Source organism: Sinocyclocheilus grahami, unplaced genomic scaffold, assembly GCF_001515645.1.
Source record: "Sinocyclocheilus grahami isolate Dianchi unplaced genomic scaffold, SAMN03320097.WGS_v1.1 scaffold327.1, whole genome shotgun sequence".
In the NCBI taxonomy this organism is placed as follows: domain Eukaryota; kingdom Metazoa; phylum Chordata; class Actinopteri; order Cypriniformes; family Cyprinidae; genus Sinocyclocheilus; species Sinocyclocheilus grahami.
The window spans coordinates 183,773-199,454 of NW_015505506.1; the positions used below are offsets into that span (position 1 = coordinate 183,773).

The following is a 15,682-nucleotide window of genomic DNA, read 5'->3' on the forward strand; positions in this document are numbered from 1 at the left end:
GTGTGTGGAACTGATAATGATTCTTTCACAATCTACTAGATACAGACTACTTCATTATAAAGAAAAATAAAATAAACAAATATGAAAAAATATAGGCCTATGTATATTTATAATCTATGACAAAAAATTATAAACTAGGTTAGTGGATAATTCGGCAGCAAAAGTTATTCTAGAAACATTTTATATTATTATTAAATTCAATAATTTTAGAAATCCAAACATTTAGTGAAAAACAATATTTTGTGTGGAACAAATAAAAGTGTTGCACTAAATATGGTAAAATGTTACACATTGCTATTTGTATTATTATAAAATTCATTCATTAAAAACATTCATGAATGTATTTATATATATGTTTATACTATAAAATTAAAATACATTTCTTTTAAATGTATAGCATATTTTTTAATAAGGCAACAACATATGATACGATAGGACAAAACAAATACAGTGCAGCACGAACTGTTTTTATACAGTCAACCCTCAACGGACACCTTGGCAATTGAATCGCCATTGGCTAGTATATTTTTTAGTTTACTCGCCAGAGTCAAATACTATACTATATACATATAATGTTTGTAAAATGGTACAGCTTTTTAAATATCTGAAAGTACACTCTTAATATCAGTCAGTCAAGCAGTCAAGCATTATAATATGATAATCAAGTATTATTTAATAATAGAAGTTTAGTGATTAGAATTAAAACTTGGTAACCATGAACTTAGGGCTGGTGCTTTTTTTGGTCATTCAGTGTTCCTGTAAAAAAATGAACAATAATACTGATAAGATATTATTATTATTATTATTATTATACGAATTCTACTAATAAGAACAATATAAAAACGCACTAAGGATTAATGAGCTACTGGATTCATGAATATTAATCAGGTTGTGTGCGTTTCCTCGAACTGATTCGCTGAAATCAAAACAGGAATGATAATAGACGAGCACCAGCCAGTGAGATTGTCATTTGCACATTAGTTCCGCCCACTACAGGAAAACCCGGCAGTTCTTTTTTGACAGGAAAAAACAACAAAGAATATTGTTTACATATAGCGTGTCAATTCTGCATGGTATGTAAGACACTCTCGCTCCGTTTCTCTCTTTGCGTGTGAGAAAAAAGTAAAGTGAACAATCGGAGAGAAAAAAAAATTCTCGGATTTGGATCGGCTCTCTCTGATCCATACCCGATCCGAGAAAAATGGCACTATCGGAGCCGATACCCGATATGAATATCGGATCGGCGCATCTCTAATTTCTATGATATAACATTTATATTCACCTTCATCCTTCACTGATCAGGCAACACACTTTTATTAGAATGTACTATTATTAGATTTAATACATTCTTAATACAGAAAATTATATTGAATATGAGATTTTTGTGAAAATGCTGTAAAGCCAGTTGCAGAAACTTTCCACCTTTATTCGTTTGTAACATTATCCATCTGACAGAAGAGTGGGACACAGAAACAGTTCTCCACCTGAGGGCCAAACGCATGAGAGCTGTCATTAACAAAGTGCCCTTTTACTGCATTCATAAACACCAATCATACTTTACTCAATCCTCTCAGTCATATATGCCAACAAACAAATATCCACAGCCTTCGGGAACACACACTCTTTCATGTGCACAATTCTGTGTAATACTTTGTAAAACTCAGGGTTTGTTCACATCCCTAACCTTATGAATGAGCAAGAGGAATAGTATTGCTTGCCTTAGCAGGCAGCGGTAAATCTATTTAATAAAATGGCCCCAGATTATCTAGTCTATCTGGGTGTTAATGTAAATGTCTGATTCTCTGTGCAGTGCTGTCAGATTCTGGTAGTGAACGGAGTGGACATGGGGATACGGGACCAGGATGGATTCTCAGCGGCAGACCTGGCTGAATACAACGGGCATCAGCCGTGTGCCAAGTACCTCCGCACCGTTGAAAACATGGTGAGACACAGCACAAACACAGTCACAGACAAGGGTTTTACAACAAAAGCAAATTCAATTCTCATCAGAAATGCTCACATTTTGTAGTACATTCTCAGTACTACAAAATATGTTAAGGAAATATATTTTCTTTGTTTCTTGTAATTTGCTTTGTTTAGCCTTTAATAGTTTTGTATTAATGCTTGTAGTTTCATCTTTTGGGTTTCTTTCATTTGCAGTGGTAGGTGTTAAGGTGCACTCTGTAATTTTGATAATCTTGGATTTACACTGACTCTTGGCAGCATCACACAAAGTAGCAATTATAGAAATGCAGTCAGCAGTCTGTTTGTTTGTTTGTTAGTTTGTTCATTTTGGTCCAATTTGGGAATGTGTCCAGTAATGGGGATTATCAAGATAAACAGGATAACATTTAAGATAAAAATTGAACTTTAACCTATAAAGCCTACTGTATCATATTTGATATGCAAGTTTCTAAGGCCTCTAAATTGTCAGAATGACCAAAACTTTGCTGTAAAACCTGTTGTACACAGTCTACACAATCGATTGATACTTTATTCTTTTTAGCAAGTAAAAGCCCGTTTGTTATAATTTAAAAAATGTCCTATAGGTCATAATTCACATGTTTTTTATCTGTGAAATTGTTACTAACTAAATGCAAAAATTACTTAATAATATTACTGGTAACTATATTGTTAGTAATATTTCAAGATGAACACATATTGGACTGCAACTCAGGTTTACTTGATTATCCATACATCATTTGTTTAAAAAAATCATGCTAAATTGTGAGTATCAAATATGATCATCAGACTTTTGAGGAATGTTTGTTCATCTCTCAGTCATCATTGTATTGCATTGCATTATATATGTTTAGCTCCCCACAATAAATACAAAGTTTTGACAGAGTTTTGATCGTGAAAAAAAAAAATCTAAGCATTTAAATATCATCTTACTAAGACATAAGAGGAGTTGGGCTATAGAGTGATAATTGATATTTATGCATTTCATGTAAGCAGTCTGCTATAGTGTTATAAAATGTATGATTTCATATTTCAAGCTTTACGGGGTTAACTGGTTTAGTACTGTGTAGTTCTTAATGTGTCAAATTTTAATGAAGAAAAATAACTGTCCACTCTTAATTAGATTCATTAGATGTTTGTGAGCATGTAGAGACTAGAGATTGCATGTCCCCAGTGTCCCCTCATCACCTGCAGTCTCATTCGTTACTACCTGTAATTAACTTTTGTGTAATTAGAGGAATTCCCTGCCTTAAGAACTCTCAAGCAGTTTGCAACAAAATCACTTACAAACATCTTTAAAGGGATATTTCACTCAAAAATGAAAATTCTGTCATCATTTACACAACCTCAAACCTGTATGAGGTTCTTTTTTTTCTGCTGAACACAAAATAAGATGTTTAGAAGAATTATGGTAACCAAATAGTTTCTGGTGCCCACTGACTTCTGTGGTATCTTTTGTTTCATACTATAGAAAGTCAATGGCTACCGTCAACTGTACTGTAACCATCACTCTTCTAAATATCTTTTTTTTTGCGTGTTCTACAGCTGAAAGAAACTCATACAGGTTTGGAACAACTTGAGGATGAGTAAATGATGACAGAATTTTCATTTTTGAGTGAAATATCCCTTTAAGCTCAACTTGCCAGAATAAGTGTCACTATTCTACACCTTACAATAACACTAGCTTTCATCTCAGAGTGTGGAGCACCGAGTCTTGTCACGGGACCCTTCGACAGATCTGGAGTATAAGCAGCCGGACTCAGGCCTCTCCTCTCCCAACACCACCCTGCCCATCTCAGCCCCTGCTGCGGCCCATTTTGACATCTGCTCACCCTCCAGCTCGCTGTCCAATTACAACTCGGCAAACTCCAGCCAATCCAGTACTGGAGAGAAGAGGAGCGGCACGCCTCCCTCACGAGGACTGACAGGTCAGAGAAACTCACACACATGAGCTCTCCTTATAATTGTATTTGTGTTGTATTTGCTAATGTACTGCTAATATTTATGTATATAAGTTGTTTTTTTGTTTTGTTTTTTAAAGAAATTAATACTTTTATTCAGCAAGGATGCATTAAATTGATCAAAAATATCAGTAAAAGCATTTAGAATGTAAAAAAATATTTATATTGCAAATTAATGCTCTTCTTTTGATATTTCTATTCATCATGGATTACACAAGAATATGAAGCAGCACAACTGTTTTCATCATGTTTCTTGAGCAGCAAATCAGCATATTAGAATGATTTCTGAATCGTGATACTGAAGACTAGAGTAAAATTCAACTTTGTCATCACAGGAATAAATTAAATAAAAAAAAATTTATTTTAAATTGTAATGATATTGAATGTTTTTACTGTATTTTTGATATTATTGAATTAAAATTCCTTGATATATGAAGTCTCCTAATGAACTTTATATATTAAATGTTCTCTTCCCGTCTCCTGCATTGCTGTGTTTTGAACTCGCCCGTCTAAAGTGACAATAGCCCATGTTCTCAGCACATACGTTTGCTCAATGGGGTGTGTTTGAAGCATTATATTAACAATGGTGGGAAAAGTTGAGTTAGCTGAAGCAGAACTCATTCAGAACAATGTTGCCATAGAGTTGTCCAGGCAACCTGCTGTGAGGCGTCCCAGTAATGTCCTCTAGTGGACACATTTAGAATGTCCTTATACAACAGAGCTCTGTACATTTACATAATTTCACTACCAGTCAAAAATGTGGACCCACTTGACTGCATTATGTTATGAGCTTAATCTTTCAATGACCATAAATCCTTTTATTTAACATTTTCATTACTACATAATTTCCATAATTTCCATACTTCCATTTGTGTTTATAGTTTTGAAGACTTATATTATTAATTTAGAATATTATTCTAAAATGTGGAACAGTGGTAATAATAATGAATGAGGTGTGCTCAGACTTTTGATTATTATAGTGAATATGACCTCATGATTGGAGCAGCACTGTGAATACCATTCATAAATATAGAATACATTTTGCTGGGCTTTAAAATAAGAGGCAGTGAGGTTTTTCAAGTGTGAAACACTCCCAAAACATGAATGAATGAATAAACGAATGAGTGAGTGAGTGAGTTAGTGGGTGAATGAATGAATAAACGAATGAGTGAGTGAGTGGATGAATGAATGAATAAACGAATGAGTGAGTGAGTGGATGAATGAATGAATAAACGAATGAGTGAGTGAGTGGATGAATGAATGAATAAACGAATGAGTGAGTGAGTGGATGAATGAATGAATAAACGAATGAGTGAGTGAGTGGATGAATGAATGAATAAACGAATGAGTGAGTGAGTGGATGAATGAATGAATAAACGAATGAGTGAGTGAGTGGATGAACGAATGAATAAACAAATGAGTGAGTGGATGAATGAATGAATAAATGAATGAGTGAGTGGATGAATGAATGAATGAATGAATAAACGAATGAGTGAGTGAGTGAGTGAGTGAGTGGATGAATGAATGAATAAACAAATGAGTGAGTGAGTGAATGAACGAATGAATAAACAAATGAGTGAGTGGATGAATGAATGAATAAACGAGTGAGGGAGTGAGTGAGTAAATGAGTGAATGAATGAATGAATAAATAAACAAACGAGTGAGTGAGTGAGTGAGTGAGTGGATGAATGAATAAACGAATGAGTGAGTGAGTGAGTGAGTGAGTGGATGAATGAATGAATGAATAAACAAATGAGTGAGTGAGTGAGTGAGTGGATGAACGAATGAATAAACAAATGAGTGAGTGGATGAATGAATGAATGAATAAACGAGTGAGGGAGTGAGGGAGTAAATGAGTGAATGAATGAATGAATGAATAAACGAACGAGTGAGTGAGTGGATAAATTAATGAAAAAACGAATGAGTGCATGAATGAGTGAATGAATGAATGAAATGTACACTTTTATTAAACAAGAACTGAAAAAATAGCAGGCAAATGAAAAAAGTAGAAAAATAACTGTATTGAATACAAGCAAATTTATTGACAAGATTATAAAAGACTTACATTTTGAAAATTTAAAAATAGAATTATGGTAATAATGTAACACAATGTATGGTAATACCTAAAATTTTAAATAGCCAGTGTGCAACGTTTCACAAAAACTGTTTTTTTCCCCTCATTAACATACTCCCCTCCCCCCCTATTTATTTATGTATTTATTGATTTAGGCTGAATCTATATCTGAATATCTGAATCTACGATTTATCTGAATCTACAAATGATTAAAGAAATGTGTTTTGTTGCAGGAGGTGAAGATTCGGCCATTACAGACATGCAGGCCTATATGGACATGCTGAACCCTGATGTAGCAGACGGCTCCCAGAATGCAAATGAACATCCTGCACACCTGCCGCCCCCCCCAGCATTTCCCCCTCCCCCACCTCCATCAGACTCCTCCCACATACCCCCTCCTTCACCTCCATCAGACTCCTCCCACATACCCCCTCTCCCACCTGCCTACCCCCCACCCAAACCACCTGAGGAGGAGGAAGTCTCCGCCGAATACTTGAAGGTGAAGAGAAACCTTCGCCGAGTGGACAATGACATAGTCAAAAAAGAGGTATGATATATATTTTCTTTTCTTTTTGTTTAAACATCGGTCTTAAAGTTGTAATACCCTAAAAATGCATTTTCTTTCATCTTATGAAATATAAGAGTTCAATGTTTTATTCCACTTGCTAAAGTATATAATGTACTTCTAACAGTTCCCAATCCGACTCTGAAATCTGTGACTGATGTTACATGTATAAATGAAATCAAAATTGGTTTCATGTCTGTTAACTCGGAGGGCATAATTACTCAAGTGTACTTATAAATAGGGCTTGGTATCGTGCAAAAATTTTCGATATCAATACCGATACCGATACCGGTTCCTGAACGACACTTTTTTCGATACTAATTTTATGAAATCAATTTTAACAAGATTACATTATCTAAAGAACCGACTGTGCAGTGCAGACCGATCGGTGTATTACAGTACCACGAGAGCTAAGAGAGCAGACTGCTCCGTGCGCTGTCGAATCGCTCTCGTGGATGTCAAACACTGATCGATCTGCGCCGCACCTCTTCTAGTCGAACACACCGGCTAGTGCTGCAGGCTTATTGGCTCACTGACGCTGATGAGATTAACCCCTTAGTTATCGAAATTTGGTACCGAACGACAAGACATTTTTCGATACTCGATGGTATCGAGGCATTTTGGTCGGTGCCTAAAAAGTATCGAACTCAATGCCCAGCCCTGCTTATAAAAGATTAACAAATACATATTTATCCTAATTTGACCCACATAACTAAAGATCCAAGACTTTCCAATTTTGATTGTTATGATTGCTTTCTATTTGTGGTGTCCTTCCCTTTTTTTATATAAAACACATCTCTGCTATTGTTACATTCGGAATAGTTCTGCCTTGTACTGGCAGAAAACAAGAGTACACAATAAAATATACAGTATTGGCCAACCCTCATCCAATATTGACAGATTTAAAAATGATCAATGTAGCCTATAGACCTTATGCGTCAGAGAAACAGGTGCACAGCCATCTATAGAATTCTGTCTTTGAACTTCTGCTGGTCAGGTAAACTCTCCCAATAAGATATTCCATATTATAATTATAATATATAATTATACAGATAATAGACAGTTGTGGTTACGTTGGTTCATTTTCTTTTGCGTGACTCGGATCTGACTCGAGCTCAAACATACACCTCTATTACAAGTCATCATCTACTATGTCTGTTGATCAAACAGATATGAAACCATGACGACTAAAGACCTGAAACACAATGTTTATTCACAGAACATAAAGGAATCATTTCTATTAATGGACAGTATAGATTAAAAGCCTAAAAGCTTACATGAAATGCTGTACAATAGTGAACAAGAATCAGTCTATAATGCCTATGTACAGGACTCTTATTGTCTTGCATGTCAGGCTGACGATCAGAACAGAACAGCAAATGACTTCTACCACAGCACAAAGACAGTCCAACTGAAATGGAGACTGATTTAAAATGCTCATAGGCAACTCTGCATGGCATGCAAAATAGCGTTACTCATGTGAAGTGCACAAGAGACACAAGTCACTGAAATGACTGCAGTGGAGTACTTGCTTTGTCATATATATATATATATATATATATATATACATACATACATACATACATATACATGTACATATACTGTGTATATATATATATATATATATGCCCTGCGTGAGTATCTGCATGCATACGGTAGGCTATGCTCTTGTAGGGTGTGCTTGATTGATATTATCATTGCAAAATGTAAACTATATTATTGTCCAGCTCTAATATGCTAAATTAGACTATAAGACATGAAGATAATAAGTTATTATAAGCATTAGCATCATTTTCGATAAAGTTGCTTTGAAACAATTTGTATAATGAAAAGCACTATACGAATGTGACTTGACAGCTCTAATAAGCAGAACAATGCACAAACTATGCAGAGAAATATTGGATCAATTTTTATTTTTATTGAATTATTTATCAATACTTTCACATTTTCATTCTAATTTATGTATATTCATTATCTACTCTTGACTTATCTTCCATCTTGAATTATTTAGTTTTGGTAACACTTTAGTTAATGGACCAATTATCACTATCAACTAGTTGCTTATTAGCATGCATATGAATACATATCAGTTGTATTTATAAAGCACATATTATTAGTAGTATTTATAAAGCACATATTATTATTAGTATTTATAAAGCACATATGAATGCCTTATTCTGCATGAGCATATTTCACATCCCTAATCTGACCTCATACCTAAACTTAACAACCTTACTAACTATTAATAAGCAGCAAACTAAAGATTTCATAATAGTTTATGATTTTTCAACCACCATTGTGATGTTAATGACTGAACGTCTTAAAAAGTTCAAATAAGTGCAATCAAGCGATATGATATGATGAATATATAACTCACTTAATTACAAAGACCAGCTTGCATCTGAGTCCTGTGTAATTAAATATTCCATGGAGCTTTAGTCATTCTAGGCCTATAATAGCAAAACATTCCCTGTGGATTTAACACTGAAACATCTAATTAACCAACACTTACCGTCAGCTCATGCTTTTTTAATTGGCATGGAATACATATGTAGGTGTAAAATAACACCTCGGTTAGCTTTGACAGTAAAGCAGCACAATATGCACTAATTAATCGTCCATGAATCACAGCGGTTTGTCATAAATAGCACACAGTGGTGCACAGCGGCCATTAGAAAGCTGGATAATCAGACCAGCAATGTATCTTCTGTTGTCTGGCCAACAAACCTCAATCTGTGCATAAAAAAACAGCCCTGTGCACGCTAATCAGCACAGTGCGGAAAAGCCCAGAGCAGGTGCACACACACGGTATGGACTCACACACTCATAGACAAAAACACAATGCTACTTTTGTTTTCCTGTTAATGAGGGCTTCCATTAGCCGAACTGACCTCCCAAAAGCTCTAATGATGTGCTGCATGATGGACTTGACATTAATTTAACTAATTAAACTGTCAGATATGCCAGCACATCCCAACACACACATTCTCTGATCATTACTGGGAATTCAACTGTGTTGCAGTACAATTTTTGGAGTATGAAGAGCAGATAATGTACTTGTTGTCTTCAATGTTTGCAAAGTATTCAAAGTAATAATTCAGATCTTCCCATCAATCAAACCTTGTTTGGATGATTACTGGACTAACTGATGAGAAACACAGCAGATTATACAATTCACTTAGTATGCAATTAATATATGTATTCAGATGCCCCAAAAAGTGTCCGGACACTTAAAAAGTCTGAATATCATTTTCATTCATTTTATTTTCTTTGCTTCACTACACATTTCACTTTATTTTATGATGAATTCAGCTCCAGTGTTAGGCACTTAAGCAGTGCAGGTAAAATTGTGGTATCCATTATTACGTTACCCTTGTCGTAATGAAACCCTGTCCATGGCCTCTGGCCCCCAGAATGACCCTCTACCTGACCCTTCTCTCTCCTCTCAGAGAGTATCTCTTCCACTGAGCCACAGAATGATGTTGAGTCTCCAGAAAAAAGTGCCCCCGTAAGTGAGCATATCTTAAGGATGTGGCAGCCTTCATAACTTTAGAAAATCCCCCATTTTATTTTAGGAAATTTTCATTATCATAATGGCACAGTTGCAGAAAATATGTCCCTCAGATTTCAATACCTGTAAAAAAGGTGGTGTTTACAGTAATGCACTTACTGTGCATCAGCCTATGGACAATGCACTGTGTTGAACTGGTTTAAATCTTATCTTTCAGAACGTTCTCAGTTTTTTTACCTGGGTACTAGGGCTGCACGATTAATCGAATGCGATTGTTATGCGCATTTTGTTAAAAAAGCTGGTTCCGTAATCAGCAGGAAATCATCATCACATGCTTTCAGATGGAGCAGAATTTACTACACATAGTCATATTTCACTGACAAGTTACGCAAAAGAAATCGAAGAAATCGTTCGCGATAATGACAGCTGTTTGCATAGCTTCTCAGTGAACTACGGCTCTGTGAAGTAAATGCTGCTCCATCTAAAAGCATGTGAAAATCCCACATTTAATAACATATTTTTACTCCAAACTCACTTCATAACATCAGTCGAGTGTTTGAAATAAATCCTTCTGTAAGATGATGTGGCTTCTTACACAGAATAAGGCACGCAACATATTTCATAGTATTTAAGCAGTGATAAAGGCATTGCATTATAAATATACTTTATTTTAATGAAAATTATAATAATAAGAACTCAGATAAACCGTATATTGCCGTAGTCGTGTGTTTATTAGTCACATTGAATCAGTGAAAGCAGTTGAATCTTCTGTTTATTCAGCTGCAGCGATAGGCATTTTCTGGGTTTCTTCTGCGAGGCGTATTTGGAGTTTCAACGTGAGAGCACCCTTTGGCCTTTGGATGGAGATTTACTGCTGATCACAGAACCGTGCTTCACTGAAAGATATGCACGACAATCGCAGCTTCTGTTGAATCGCGATCTTGATTCCATTTTGATTTATCGTGCAGCCCTACTGGGTACTAATAGATCTCAGACTGTGCCTTTGTGTCAGGGTGTCCCTCAGGGGTCAGTTTTGGGACCTGTTTTATTTAGTATTTACATGTTGCCAGTTTGAATTTGTCCATTCATTAAGTACAAATCTATACATGCATATGTGTGTTTGTTACTCAAAAGGTCCTGTAAGCTGGAAAATATGTAGTGTGTATAAGTAGTGCATTATAGTGATATTTCATGACCTAGACTGACTTAATCCAGCCCATAATGAACTTCATGGATCTGAAATATATTCAACTTCTAATGAAAATAAATACTTCAATAAGTAATGAAGAAAACTACAAGACTCTATCGCCTCAAACCATATGCAGCCTACTTTTCCTTTTATGGTCAAAGACTTTAGGCTACAGAGCAGCTGTGATGCTGTCGGGTGGGGCTGAACATGAGGCGGGATTTAGAACAGATTATATGTGCCTTCTTTTCAGGTGGTGAAAGCACATCACAGTTAGAATGTATTTATTAATTTTTTTAAAAAGAGAGAATTCACAAATGAGATTTCTTCATCTAATTTGTTTCTCCAATACAACAATAGGATTAAATAAAGAGCAAAGAGAGTCGGCCTCTCGTACCTTATTGCTTACATAAGAGATCTCAACAATGTCACACAATTTTCCAAGATGCCAAAGTCTGCAGTCAAAAGATTTCAATTTGAACATTTTTCCCATCAAATTATCTGTGCTGTTATTAACATTACCTGCTTAGCTCTAAATTCTTGCTACATATCAGAAATGGACTCTTTTGCCTAAATGTTATTTCACCTAAAAAAGGTGTATGACAGACATAGACACAAAGAGGTATATGACATTCATATGTACTGACAGATTTGAATGCTCATGTTACATGAAGAGGTGTAACACTCATATATGCAGAGAGAAATATAATATAGACTGTTTATTTCAACTTAAAATTGACTGTATTATTGTTTGGAGAGCAGAACACTGGAAGAAACAATGTGCTCTCAAGGAAAAACATCCTCTTTCTTGGGTACCATGGTAACCTAAGTATGCATAGCAACCGCATACTGGCACAGTTCGGGGTTGTGTTTAGTCTAGTTCGACTCACCTAAGGTTAGTTTGTTTATAGAGCTCTAATATATTTGAATAGCACACCATTTACTAACTCAGGCCCATATTAGGCTATGATTCGCTACGCGTGCACTAGAATGTTAATATGAGTTCACCTAGATTCACTTTTGGGTTTATATTTAATGTACTTCATTTGACATAACTCCGATACACTTTAACAACAGTCTCATTGTGTTTTATTTTTAATTCACACTGCCCTACTACAGTCTTACATACTGCTGCTTGTTATTTCCATAAATCAGCTACCTTTCAACACATTTATTTGTAATCAGATTCTCTTTGGTGCATAATGCAATCCTTTGACCGGTGAGAAAGCCGAGCCAGAGCGGCCATGCTTAGCCACTGTGTCACAATGGTTTGCATAAGAGACCACGAGCACTGTGACCTGTGGTTGCATAACAAATGAGCAGTGAAGTCATCGCTCTGGGACGCGATTGTTGGGTGGGAAGCTGAGGGGCGGGGAAAGGCAAAGCGAGCATCAGGTAGAATGAAGTTCTTGTGACACCTGTGCATCTACCGGCTCTCGGTTTAAACCTTTGTGTAGGGTGACAGCACTGTGGAAAGAAATAAGGGCAGTCGGAAAGGGTAAGACTGCAATTCAGTGTTATTTTGTGATGAAGTAATGATGGCGGCAAGAGTTAAAACTGTGCTGGTTTGGTTGACTTGTGAATACTTGTAATTATATAATTGTCTTTGTAACGGCTATGGGTTTTTTGATAGTTCCTCAGGCGTGTTTTCCGTTATTATTTGTGTAGTTATGTAAGATCAGTAGCCTCGGGTTGCTTGCCTAGAGAACCTGTGATAACCTGGAAAATCTTTCAAATGCATTGCATGCTAAATCAGATAAACATTGAAATGCATGAATAGCACTGCATTCATTTTCTTTAATCAACTGAGCTTCAGCTAACGTTACTGAACACGCTTTAGATCTTAAGATGAGTCCCTGTACAATGCAAACGCCTGAAGAATACGTATTGGTGACTGGTGATGAAAAATTCAGCAGGTTTTAAATAGGCTCAGGTCCATCCACATTGTATAGAGGTCAGCTAACCTTTCAAGCAGCGATTTCCCCGAGGTATGATAATCAAACCATCTGCACTGTACTCTGCAGGGAGGACAGTGCTTTAGACAACAATGCAGATTGGATGCTGGAAGGACATGAATGGATAATACCATCCTCAGGGCCGGCATGAGAAATAAAAAGTCAAAGATGACAGAATTAAAATTCTTTGTCATGGATGTTTTTTGTTTTTATTGGGTGTATTTGCTTTCAGATAGAGATTGATATCAATATAGAGATCAATATTGCTTTTGTTTGACCGAAATGGATTGTTTTGCTATTTATTATTATATGAACGGTACCTTAAATTTTTTAAATGACAATATCACATTCACTATCTTCACTACCCTGAGACTTTATTTGTTTTAGAATTGCATTGCATAAGGTTGATTACTATGCAAATTCAAAGACTTTGCATTAGGAAAATCTTAAGAACAGGAAAACCAAGCATTACCTTTTTTGTGTTGGAAATTTCTAGAAACTCTTGAAACCGCATCTGAGATTGCTGTAATGCAATTTCTGTCCTCCTAAAGACAAGTGGATAAAACTGGTTTTAGATCAGTGATGAAGATTCGCTATCATACACAAGCGAGTGACAGCTGCAGAAAGTGAAACCATTCGGTGCATTGACACTGAAACAGCATTTAAGGGCTCATCCGGTCTCTCTTGTAGCCTGCTGTGTTATTTGCCTCTGAAGCTTAGAAATCTATGTTAAGTTCAGCTTTTGTGCCATGAACAGTCTTTTTGTTTTCAGGCAAATCAGCTGGACTCACATGAGGCTTTGCCACATGAACACAATAGGAATTATTAAGCGTTTATGTGGCTTAATGTGTCAGCATTGCCTTATGTGAAGCAATATGGGATTAAAGTTCCGATTTTTTTATTCACAGTTCTAGAATTGTGTTAAAAATAGCATTGGTTTGTTCCATTTTCAAGCAGTGAAGGAGAATTGTCAACATTTTATCTGACAAATTTTATGACAAATTTTACACTGACATTTCTTACGCCTGTCTCATAAAAAGTTAATAAACCTTTTTATGGCGTGTGTGTGTGTGGGTGGGAAGACAATATTCAAATATGTGAAGGTCACATGAGTTTCCACAGTGTGACATGCTATAATTCATCTGAAACTGTTAAACATTTCCTATATTATAATAATTTTTGTTTTTGTTTGTTTGTTTTGTTTTTATAAGCACATAATAGTTGAGAGACTACATAATATATTTGCTACAATGAAAAAAGACTACAAATCGATGGTGAAAAATGGTGATTTGTTATCTAAAAATACACTCCTTGACAAATATGAGAATTTAAACCTAAAATCGTGATGTTGGTAAAACAGTTCATACACATTATTTGTCCCCTATACCCATCTTCCAGTATATTTTCATCTATTTAATACATTTTTTAAAAATGTTTCATACATTTTATGCTGTTCTAAGCAAATAGAGTACTGAAAACAAAAAGATGTGTTAGCGATAATGCTCTGTTTTGATAGGATTTAAAGTGACTTCTGCTATGTTGGAGTTTTTGGGTTTATTATTGCACTGAAGAGTAGAGCCTGTGGTTAGATCAAAGATGGGCCAGAAACATGATTTCATTTATGCTGCATCCTACTTTATTTAAAACATAATAACTGTACACATATCAATGCAGTGATAATCTTTTTGCTAGTTATATTACCAGACTCATGTGCTCTACTGCTAGCTAACAACTGATGCAAAAGGTTTGAGTTAATTTGATGTTTCTAATTGTAATGATTTTCTGTGTCTATCACTAAACATGTTCTGCTCATTTCTCCAGCAGCTGAATCCTGGCGAGAGCCACGAAAGGCTTCGAAGAGTGGACTCTAATCGAAAGTCCCGTAGCTTCAGCAAGCAGCCCAGCACTGGGGATTACTACAAAACCCTGGGTAGCGATAGCGCAGATCAGCACCCCAACGGAGCCATGGCACCCAATGAGGAGGTAAACAGCAAATTCTGTTTCATGGTCATAAATCTCTAATTACAGATGCTGTTGCATCCTAAAGGGGTCATATGATGTTGCTAAAAAGAATATTATTTGGTGTATTGAAATGTGTTTATGCAGTTTAAGGTTAAAAAAACCCATTATTTTCCACATACTGTACATTATTGTTTCTCCTCTATGCCCTGCCTTTCTGAAACGCATCGATTTTTACAAAGCTCATCGGTCTGAAAAGCGAGGTGTGCTGTGATTGGCCAGCTATCCAGTGCGTTGTGATTGGCCGAATACCTCAAGCGTGTGACCATATTGTGATGCTGTGTCCTGGCACGACGAGACAAAACCAATAAAACCCATTACAAACGAGCCATTTGTTGCATCCAGTGGGGACATAATTACTGATTATAATGACTTATACTGTCTTTTTACGCATTGCATCGTGCCACGTAAACATAAAACCATGTCTGCATTTGTGATCGGAGAAATGA

General features: G+C 35.9%; 1 protein-coding gene across 6 annotated transcripts in view; it reads left to right on the forward strand.

Moving 5' to 3' along the window:
- LOC107602454 (espin) overlaps nt 1–15,682 on the forward strand; it is an 83,047-nt gene that overhangs the window by 34,097 nt on the left and 33,268 nt on the right. For 5 of the 6 annotated variants that reach the window (XM_016294947.1, XM_016294949.1, XM_016294952.1 and 2 more), the window contains 4 exons: nt 1,811–1,942; nt 3,659–3,890; nt 6,231–6,544; nt 15,036–15,197. In XM_016294947.1, the coding sequence (XP_016150433.1) occupies nt 1,811–1,942; nt 3,659–3,890; nt 6,231–6,544; nt 15,036–15,197 (840 nt within the window). The remainder of the gene's footprint in view (nt 1–1,810; nt 1,943–3,658; nt 3,891–6,230; nt 6,545–15,035; nt 15,198–15,682) is intronic. The other variant, XM_016294950.1, reaches the window with a different exon arrangement.